The sequence below is a fragment of the Saprolegnia parasitica genome, assembly GCF_000151545.1.
Source record: "Saprolegnia parasitica CBS 223.65 unplaced genomic scaffold supercont2.228, whole genome shotgun sequence".
Lineage (NCBI taxonomy): Eukaryota > Oomycota > Saprolegniomycetes > Saprolegniales > Saprolegniaceae > Saprolegnia > Saprolegnia parasitica.
This window is the reverse complement of record NW_012156622.1, coordinates 2,283-12,227: the sequence shown is the minus strand read 5'-3', so window position 1 is coordinate 12,227 and position 9,945 is coordinate 2,283. Positions and strand designations below refer to the sequence as shown.

The window sequence follows — 9,945 nt, the reverse complement described above, 5'->3', positions numbered from 1 at the left end:
CCACACGAGCGGGCTTCTTCTCAAGTACCCCGCGACGACCTTTGGGGGCATTCCGCCACCGCCGTTGCGCAAGACGTCGGCCGTCGTGCTCAAGCCACCGGCCGTCGTCCAGGAGCAAGACGTGTCGCAGTTTCGGAGTACGATGGAAGCGGTGCTCATGTCGGTCAAAAAGAAGGTGCCGTCGCCGCCGATTCCGATCCCACTGAACATGGAGCCCCACAAATCGCACCTGGACATTGTGGCGACGCCCGTATTGAGTCCCGACGACGTGATCAAGAAGAGCAAGCAGCTCGCAGCGCTCACGTTCCAAGTTGCCGCCAGCTTTCCCGAGCCGGCACCGGGTATGTCGAACCCGTTTTGTATCGTTTGATGCTGACGATGCGTGTAGGACTACCGACAGCGACGTCGGACGCCATGCCGACGCCCCCACCGACATCGGCTCCGGTACCGTCACCGACGTCTGGATCGGTTCCGACCGACGACCAAGTGCGACCATCGGTTCCTATCCGGTACATTTGATCCCCTTAGTAGTAGTGCCACCATCGTAGTATTGGACTTGGTTTGTCATTTTCTTATTTGCGTTGACTGCCGACGGACGCCGCTTATTTCGGGTCGTTCGAGTTGACATCCACGCCGCACGGGAGTAGAAGAGCCGTGCCTGGATCGCGCAGCATCCCTTGCCTGATCCATTTTTATGTCACGGACCCAGCCAAAGAGGGCACCAACTGGAGAGCGATCTGTACACGGTGGATTGACAGCGATACTGTTCTGGTTGACGGTGGCGTCCATTGCGAACTCCTGCGACATAAACGGAAAGAGCGAGCACATCACAAAGCTCCACTACATCGGCAGCGCGACACCTTGATGAAAAGCGATGAGGCGTCTGCGTTATCTCGAGTATGTCGATAGCAGCCCTCGGCCATCGAGGCGTGTCTCTGCCCTCTTCGACAAGTGCAAAGTGGTCGAAACCCTTCAAAATCAAAATGGAGGCCTCTGCGTTTGCCACGTCATGTACCCGGTAGCACTCTCAGCATCGAATAGAAAGGTATCCTATACTACGAGGTCGTTTCTTCAGCCTGCACGACTACCCGTACTTGCAGGTAGTAAATTGACAGGACGTCGAGCAGCTCGTGAGGCGAAAGCACGCTCCTCGGCGTATTCTTGACTTCTTGACAAAATATGCGTAGTAATTAACGTCAAGAACGGCCTTATCGCCGCCGTCGACCAATGAAATCGGCCAATACCTGGGATGGAGGCCGTCAACAAGTTCATCCTCGAGTCGCGCGAGTCGTGCGTGAAGCATGCGATGATGTCGTCGGGCATGGGCATCGTCATGGGCGTTGGCCTCGGCACGTTCCTCGGCACCTTTGAAGGCGCGCACGGCGAGCTCGTTGGCTCCACCATGCGCGAGCAGCTCTACCACGGCTTCCGCAAGAGCTTCCTCGCAGGCTACCACCGCAGCATTTACTTTTCTGGCGTACTGCATCGTATCCCCGCTTGCATATCGGCTCATGAAAGGGTAGCAATTCGCGTCCGTGGGCCTCGTCTACGCCGGCATCGAGTGCGTCATTGAGCGTGAGCGGGCCAAGCACGATGTTGTCAACACGATCGCCGCCGCGTCGTCGTCGGGCGCAATCTTTGGCGCCTGGGCCGCGCGCCAGCAGCCCGCGAAGCGTACGTCCTTGTACTATGTAGATATCTCAGTTCTAAACCCCTTGAGTGCTGTCTAGTATTTCTCACCAACACGGCCAAGGGCGCCGCGAGCTTCACGGCCTTCGCCGTCGTCATGGAGTTTTGCTTGGATCGCTTCCGCGAGTAAGAGTTGCCATGGATCAAAAAGACATGAGTAGAGTGTATTGAGGTCCTTCTGCCAACCGGCCATCGGCCATTCATCATCAATGTGCCCTCAGAGCAGTCGCGACACCACCATCCACGTCGCGTCGTCCGGCCGGGCCCACGCAACCACGGTGCTTTCGCCCTAGTCACAGCCATCCATATAGATATACATTCGCTGACGCACAGAGGATTTCAATGGACGTACGTGGACTGGCGCGGGCGGGACGTGGGTCTGAATGTGCTGGAAGAACGCATCGAGCTGCACTTGGAGGGTTTGGGCTCTTGGCGAATGGCCAAAGTACACGAGCATCGTGAGCAGCTGGCGCAGATCCGCGAGGAACTCGGCGTTCGGCATCGCGGCGCGCAGGCTCGTCTCGACGTACGCGTCTTCGTCCGCGCTGCCTTCTTGGATCTTAGTGCGGCGGAAGCGGCGCGGCATCTTCTTTGTGTTCGTGCTGCTCGCGGGCTCGGTCGCGCTCAGGGCCGCGTAAAAGGGACTAGTCGTCGCGCTGTGCGACGATGTCTCAAAGCTCAGCGACGTCCCGAAGCAAATGTCGCGGTTGCTGTTGTGGCTCCCGACCGAGCTCATGCTCATGTTGGAGAAGGCACTCGCCGCACTCGACGCGCCGTCGTCCAAGCCGTTGCCGTCGTTGGTCTTGCCGTCGATCCCGTGGAGGCGGAAGAGCCGGATCTGCTCGCGCAACGTCGTGAGCCGCACCCAGTGCTTCTTGTACGTTGCGAATCGTCCTGCAATGTCCGTCTCCATGTCGTCGGCGGCTTGCAGCACCTAACGCCGTGAAGTAGGACGATGGATATGGATCGAGAAGGTAGGTACGAGCGGCTCGACTTCGGTCTCGATGAGGTCCCGTCGCTTGTGGAGCTGCGCAGCTTGCAGCGCCAGGCCCCACTCCCGCGCCTGCACGAGCGTGGCCACGCCTACATCGATGCCTCGTGATTGGCGGGACACGACATCGACGCACCTTCGTCAACGTCGTGGCAATAGTGGATGTACAGCTCGGCGGCCGCGACCGGGTTGCGGGTCGTCCCCATCGCATTCAAGAGCTCGTCGGCCATCTCGTAGGCGAGCGACGGAAGATCGCACTTGTCGATGCGCGCGGCGATGCTCATCGCAAGACGCCATTCCGACGCCTTTCGGAACGCGTCCACGGCCAGCTCGAGCGCCGGCGGCACCGCCGAGAGGAACGTGTGGCCAGCGCTTGCAAACGCGCCATTCGCCACTTGATGCGACCCGTACGCCACGAGAATTTGCCGCCGAATCGGAGACGCCGTCGTGCTAAAGAGCTTGAGGCCGTCCTCGTACAGATGATGGGATGTGATGAGCGAGAGCGCAAGGGCGGCGTCGGTGTCGGCCGTGAGGTGGGTGAGCGCTTTGGCGTACCGCTTCAAACTCACGTCAATGACGTACTTCATATACGCGATGGACTTGGTCGTTTGCAGCGCTTCCCACGCGGCCAACTGCGGGAGGTACTCTTGCGGGTCGCGCTGGGTCCGCCCAGCGACAAGCCGCGCCAAGTCCATATCATAAAGCCTACCATGTGCGTCACGGCGACATCCAAACAAGGCAAGAAGTACCCGAGCGCGTGGTCGTAGAGCACGTCGACGTCAACGAGGAAGAGCAGATGCTTCAAGCCCTTCTCTGCCAGCACCTTGTCCGTCGCATGCAGCTAGAAGCAGACGATGAACGACGCGGAGAACCACGGAGGTCGTACGGCCTGGAGACGCAGCAAGGCGGGTTCGAAGAGCTGCATCTTGGCTTCGCACGTCAGTAGCGGCAGAAGGTACATTGCGGCGTCCCGCACGAGAAGCGCCGATCGCACGGCCGAGCACACCTACGTCTCGCATGTCACACCACTTGATACGTTGACACTTGAAGACGGGTACCTCGAGCACCTTGTCCCAGGACTCGGGCATGCGGTGGACCGCGTCCAGCGGGTATTTGGCGCCGCAGACGTTGACAGGATGCAAATTGGTGAGGAAGAGACAGAGCCGGTCGCTCCGGATGCGCACCGGGATCGCCTCGAGAAGCGCCTCGATGCTCGCAAGAAACGTTGGCGGATCCAGATCCACGAGCAGGTTCATGTCCACACGGTGCTTGCGACACAGCTCCAGCGCCGGCGCATACGCCGCCGACGCCACGCACTGCGCGACAAGGTGGAGCACGAGCGGGCGCGGCGAGAGGATCTCGAGGTTGCCCCGGGGCATCTGCAGAATGACGTCGGCGCGCGACGGCACGGTCGCCACGAGCTTGGCACCGCGCTCGACCGGCTGCGTGTGCACCGGGGTATGCTTGCAATCGACCAACTCGTCGAGGAGGTAAAAGTGCAGCTGCGGGTGGGCGCCGAGCGTCGTCGCGAGGAGGTACCCGTGCGAGATATGGAAGGACGCGACAGAAGCGTGCAGCACAGCGCCGTTGACGTAGAGTTTGTGGCCCGCCGACCCGACGCAGAGATCGTGCTCGAGCAGCGCCCAGTGGGCATACAGCGGGTGGGCCGTCTCGTCCAATTCTTCTTGCGCTGGATGGAAACGTGCACCGGACGACAGCTGCACGGCCCGACCGTCCATCGAGAGGGTGCCAAACGTCTCATCGCCCGGCGCTTTGAGCGACGACGTGTGGAGAACACACGCGGTGGTCAGATCGAGCGTCACGATGCACAGGGTCGTCGCGTCGCCTTCCGGCACGCCCCAGAACGACGCACCGTCCCACGCAAGCGACTGCATCCTTTGGGTAAACCCGGCGGTTTGGAGCATGACGGGGCGAACGTGGTCGTCGAGAACGAGGTGCCACGACCCTGAAGACGTGACGAGCGCGGCAACGTCGTTGGCGAACGCAATAACGTTGATCGGCGCCGGCAACGAGAGCACGCTGGCGCACATGGGCGGCGGGATCGGTGCCTTCTGGAAGAACGTGCGCTTGAGCTCGCATCCATCAATGACGGCGACGGTCGCTGCATCCGTCGCGCTGACGTGGACGAGCGGCTCGAGTGTCAGCGTGCGGAGCGTGCCAGCCTGCTGCAGGACGTGTACTGTGTACGGCGCCTCGAGGTCCCAGCTGAGCGCCGCGATAGCATCATCGAGACGTCGCTCGTGCTTGAGGTACCAGTGGTAGTTGTTCCGGGTCCAGAATTGCACCATCGGCTGACCCGCCGTTGTCATAACGCCGAGCGCAAGCACGTCCGAGAGCGTGTTCCACTGCAGATGCGTGACGCTGGCCGCGTCGACGGGGAATTCGCCGTGACGCAGCCCGTTGCGTTCAAAGAAGATGACGTGCAGTTGCTGCTTGAGTATCTGGCTCGTTGCGACGAGCGTGTGGTTTGGGGCCCATGCAATTGTCGACTCGAGCTGCGTGAGCGGCCGACCGTCTTCGTAGCGTCCCAATGCATGCAGCGACCAGGACGCATTCGCCTGCTCCCAGACCTACAGTAAGCATGAGTGACGGCGTCGTAGAAGAAGCGAAGCACCTGGATCTGCGCAGCAGCGTTCACGACGAGGAACTGGCCGTCCGCGCGCCACGCCAGAGACACGAGCGATCCCGCATGCAAGCTTGGCACATCGAGGAGGCCTTCGTGCAAAACGTCCCACGATGTGCTCATCGTGATCAAGAGGCTCTCGCCCGTAACGAGCGCGACCTGGTCGTCCGTGGCGTTCCACGCGACGGCGCAAAGGCCAGCGTCAAAGTGGCCGATGACCTCGACGTCGCGCTCTTTCGCGTCAATGGCCACGATGGCGCCGCTGCGCGAGGCGCAGACGATGGCCTCGAGCTCTTGGTTGTAGTGGCACCATAGCCAGTCGGCGGCGCTGTCGAGGCGACAGTCCCAGACAACCTCGTTGTCGACGAGACAGGCCACGCAGCCATCGCTCGTCATGGCAAACACGCGGTCTTCGGCGGCGTCGACGCTCTGTGCGACCCAGTTGCCCGGCGGCAGCGCGGCCCGGCGCTCGTCGAGCACGATCAAGTTGCGCATCTTCCAAGTCCACGGATGGCGTCAGCGCTTTCGATTGGCTGGATCCAGCACCCACTCGATCCAGTGTCTCCATGAGAACAGAATACAAAACAGTGTATCGCGTCCGCGTCTCAAGCATGAAATCGTGTTGAAAGCTACCGGTACTTCTCTGGTCTGCGAGAAGAATGGCGGCAGCGAGCGAGGACCCGTCGTTGGCCAGGCGCATTGACAGCGCCACGCTCGCCGACGTCGCGCGCATGCTCCCGCGCCTCGAAGATGTCGCTGCTCTCATGCATGCGTGGCCGCCATCATAGCTGCCACCGGCCCTCGCGGCGCTCAACGAGCTCAGTGAGGCCATGGACCGCGTCGGGCACTGGCCGAGCCTGCATTGCTACGCGGTCCCAAACGCGTCTTCCGACCTTGGCGTCGCAGCCCTCCCAGCCTTTGCGCATGCCAACATCGATCAACTCCCGGTGGCAGTATGTCGCTCTGCCGCCGACGATCTCAATTTACGAGATCGTCTGCGTTCGGCATGGCGTGGAGCGAGCGCATCACAAGCGTCTGCATCCTCAAGTACCAAGCCAAGGCGGACCCGCAGCTCCGCATTGGCACCCTTTACGGCGACGAGGCGCACGTGGAGGACACGGATGCACACATCCATGCCTATCTGCCCCAATGTGCGCAAAGACATGTTTGTCAACTTGCGAAACATGGCCGTTGCCGACATGTGCATGGCAGCCGTCATGCACGCACACCAGCGTGTGCACAAGGTTTTCTGCGGCGCCACACACCGTTTCCGGTGACGCGTCTCGTCCAGTGGCTCCAAGCACCGTTCGCTCGCAAGCTGCACCTGCACTGCAACCGCGACGACAACAGCGTCGCTGGCGAAAGCGATTGCGATGTCGCGATGTCTCGGACCCCTCTTCCTCGAAGGCAGCCCCGATCTCATGGAGGACGATGGAGCACGAGACTCGATCGTCTCGTGATGATCCCGTTGGGGATGTTGACAGAGCCCTCGCCATTTTGAAAAAGCTGCGTGGCTCCGAGACGCTTTGGAAGCGGCGGCTGTACAACTACACGGGGCCGACTGGAGCGCGAAGCTGACGTGTCCACGTCGGCGCGAGCACGAACTGATGGGTTGCGCCATCGACTCTACATTGGCGACAATGTGCTTGGCCATACTACCTGCAAGTCGTCGAGCTGGACAGCCTTGATAGGTTGCCTGCGCTGCTGCCCAAGTTCCTCGACGTCCTCACGGCGTCGTCGGTTTGCGCCAATTCAAGATCGCCACCGCTGCGCTCCCTCGGCTCATGGCAACTCGACCATCTCACCATCAGCAACATGGAGATGGGCGACGAGGGCGCCGTGCAACTGGCCGTGGCCCTCACCCGATGGGTTAGGCGTTCGAGCACTCCTGAGTACGCTCGCCCTGTGCCGCAGCATCGAAATTTCCTTTGGAGTCGCGGGTGACGAGCACGCTACGGACGATCTTGTTGCGGCCCACGGCATCGAGCGCGAAGACGTGTTCTTCTCACCCGCCGCGAGTTGTAGCTCCTACCTCTTGAAGAACTGTGACCGTTGGTCGCATACAGTGGTGGGGCACTGGGTGTGAACCTAGCCCACGTCAACACCACTAGGCCGGGACAAGGTGATAGACGTAGCTTACCTGTCACTTTCCGTTCTGCTTCATAGTACACTCACTAGCCGGTGTTTAGGGAGTACGGCCTCCCTCTGTCTGGTGTTTCACGTTTTAGTTGTTGCCAGGGAGCGGAATCGGTCACAAGAACTTGGTAAGCTATCCTTCAAGATATGAAAGACATGATCGTTTGCGTCGTGTGTGGTGCATGTGTATGACCGCACTGTTGATTGTCAGTGACTGTCCACCTCTGCTGCTGTGTCAAAGTTGTGGTTGGTCCGCCATCATGCCACAGCTGCATAAGTGCATCTGTAGATCAAGACAAGCGCCACCGAACGGCAAGGGGTTCGAAGCCTTTTATGTCGTCCTTGTGAGATAGATAGATAGATAGATAGATAGATAGATAGATAGATAGATAGATAGATAGATAGATAGATAGATAGATAGATAGAAGGATAGATAGATAGATAGATAGATAGATAGATAGATAGATAGATAGATAGATAGATAGATAGATAGATAGATAGATAGATAGATAGATAGGATGCCAACTAATGACGTGGCAATCGCAAAAGCTCGTCTCCTCGCTAAGTTTGGATTCGATTCGAACTTCGAATATTTCGTACTTTGACGATCAGCAACACAGCGATGGCGACTAAGCGCCCTCATCATGACGCATCGACGGCCGTGGCTCGCCTCCACGGCGCAGTGCTCATCAACATGCTCCAGATGATTCCGACAGCTCGGGACGCACTGGCCTTCCTCAATGCTTGGCCATCCACGGCGCTGCCACCTTCGCTCGTGGCGCTCAAGGAGCTCAGCGGCGTCATGAGTTTCACCACCCAGTGGCCGAGCATTGTCCTCCAGGCGATTCCGACCGACCACGTGGAGATTGCGGTATCGGCGCTACCCGCCTTTCCGCAGATCCAGGCGTCTGACAAGGCCGATCCGCGCTGCTTGGTTGCGGCGCTGCCCCGCACGGTCCACGTCAAGCTGTCTACCTCGGGTACGTGGACCGACGCGACCCATGCGGTGGTTCGCGCATGGCACGATCACATTACGGAGCTGTCTTTCCATGAAACCAGCGACGTGCCCGACGCAGTTGTCGACGCATTGCGTCAGTGCAAGCACCTTCGCACCGTCTCGATTCTCAACCCGATGAACGCCACGGCCACCCAGCAGATCGTCGCTGCCGTCACGACCCGGAGCCTCCAGCAGCTTCATCTCGACATCAAGTTCAAGGACCCCTTGGACACAACGACGATGGCCGCATGGCTGCGTCGCGGCGGCGCCACAACGCTCCGTCTCGCATGCACGGACGTGACGGGCGCGACAGCCTTGGCCGACGCCATCTACTCGTGCGACTCGCTCGCATCGCTCTCGCTTGTGGGCGCTCGCGGCGTCGTCAACGCCCTTCTTGCCTCGCCTCGGCCCTTGCACCAGCTCTCGGAGCTGGCGCTGGACGTTCGCGGCGCCGCGCACAACGACACTGCCCTGCTGCACAAGCTCAGTGGCGCCAAGATGACGTCGCTGACGCTGATCGGCCGCATCATCGACGCGCCGCCCGGCATCTGGAAGCCGCTCATGAGCTTCACCAAGCTGCAGCAGCTCACGCTCCAGCGCATCTCGCTACTTGACGTGTCGGCCTCGGGCACATGTCCGCAGCTTCGTCGTGTGACGCTAAGCGAGCTCGCGATGCAAACGAACGACATCCCCATGCTGGCCAAGTGGCTCGGCACGTCCAACTCGCTCCAAAAGCTCGAGTGGTCCGACATGAAGCTGGGGCGCAAGGGCCTCACCGCGCTGGCGCAGGCGTTGCCGCACTGGATGACGCTTGGCCTCGAGATGCTGTCGCTTCGGGACATTCCGATCGACGCCGACGGTGCAAGACAGATCGCGGCGTCGCTCAAGCTAGCGCGCAACCCGACACCGGTTCGCATTGCGCTGAGCAACAGCCAGCTCGTCCGCGGCTCGGTCCAGCAGCTGGCGGCCGCGATCGATGTCTGCCAGCAGGTGACGCTCGGGCTCTTCTCGAGCCACTCGCGCAAATTCAAGCTCGAAATGGCGGCCGCTCTGGGCCAGACGGATGTTGATGCAGGCGACGTCATTTTTGCCCAGTTGGCGTCGCCGCCTGCCTAGTCGTACATATCACGTATCCAATCGATCCAAGCTATCCAGTCGGTGGATTTTTGGATGGAATCCAATGCATGCGTGGTCTCGTGTCGGGGCTGGTGCACACAGCGCGTCCTCTTGGGCTTGTAGACATATGTACAAGCGTGAAGCGTTTAAAGTTCAAGGGTGTCGATCAAAGAGCTCGAGTTGTTGATAGGGTTTAGGGTTCTGTGGTTGGACCACTCCACGCGGTATTCTCTATTTCACTTATACTAGTATTCATATTTGTACAAATGTCAATGTCCCACTCATTTTAAAACAATTTTGTGCAATGTTCACCCCTTATTTCTTCTTGGGCGCGTTCTTGAACGACGATTTGTCCGATAGATCGTCCACTTT

At 59.9% G+C, this 9,945-nt stretch overlaps 5 protein-coding genes across 5 annotated transcripts; 4 read left to right on the top strand and 1 right to left on the bottom strand.

Moving 5' to 3' along the window:
• Positions 1 to 142: 142 nt before the first annotated feature.
• SPRG_21661 (hypothetical protein) lies at positions 143 to 519 on the top strand (the record flags this gene model as incomplete). Its single annotated transcript, XM_012355313.1, has 2 exons — positions 143 to 341; positions 389 to 519. The coding sequence occupies 2 exons, from the start codon at positions 143 to 145 to the stop codon at positions 517 to 519; spliced, it is 330 nt and encodes a 109-aa protein (XP_012210703.1).
• A 730-nt stretch (positions 520 to 1,249) lies between these two features.
• Positions 1,250 to 1,879, top strand: SPRG_16009 (hypothetical protein; the record flags this gene model as incomplete). Its single annotated transcript, XM_012355312.1, has 3 exons — positions 1,250 to 1,477; positions 1,524 to 1,674; positions 1,731 to 1,879. The coding sequence occupies 3 exons, from the start codon at positions 1,250 to 1,252 to the stop codon at positions 1,817 to 1,819; spliced, it is 468 nt and encodes a 155-aa protein (XP_012210702.1). The 3' UTR covers positions 1,820 to 1,879.
• A 27-nt stretch (positions 1,880 to 1,906) lies between these two features.
• SPRG_16008 (hypothetical protein) lies at positions 1,907 to 5,819 on the bottom strand (the record flags this gene model as incomplete). The annotated part of the gene is made up of 8 exons (XM_012355311.1): positions 1,907 to 1,978; positions 2,042 to 2,623; positions 2,672 to 2,772; positions 2,817 to 3,385; positions 3,430 to 3,521; positions 3,567 to 3,686; positions 3,739 to 5,271; positions 5,316 to 5,819. The coding sequence occupies 8 exons, from the start codon at positions 5,817 to 5,819 to the stop codon at positions 1,907 to 1,909; spliced, it is 3,573 nt and encodes a 1,190-aa protein (XP_012210701.1).
• A 164-nt stretch (positions 5,820 to 5,983) lies between these two features.
• SPRG_16007 (hypothetical protein) lies at positions 5,984 to 6,601 on the top strand (the record flags this gene model as incomplete). Its single annotated transcript, XM_012355310.1, has 4 exons — positions 5,984 to 6,076; positions 6,113 to 6,277; positions 6,346 to 6,475; positions 6,537 to 6,601. The coding sequence occupies 4 exons, from the start codon at positions 5,984 to 5,986 to the stop codon at positions 6,599 to 6,601; spliced, it is 453 nt and encodes a 150-aa protein (XP_012210700.1).
• Positions 6,602 to 8,082: 1,481 nt separating this feature from the next.
• On the top strand, positions 8,083 to 9,573 carry SPRG_16006 (hypothetical protein; the record flags this gene model as incomplete). Its single annotated transcript, XM_012355309.1, has 1 exon — positions 8,083 to 9,573. The coding sequence occupies one exon, from the start codon at positions 8,083 to 8,085 to the stop codon at positions 9,571 to 9,573; it is 1,491 nt and encodes a 496-aa protein (XP_012210699.1).
• Between the last annotated feature and the right edge of the window lie 372 nt (positions 9,574 to 9,945).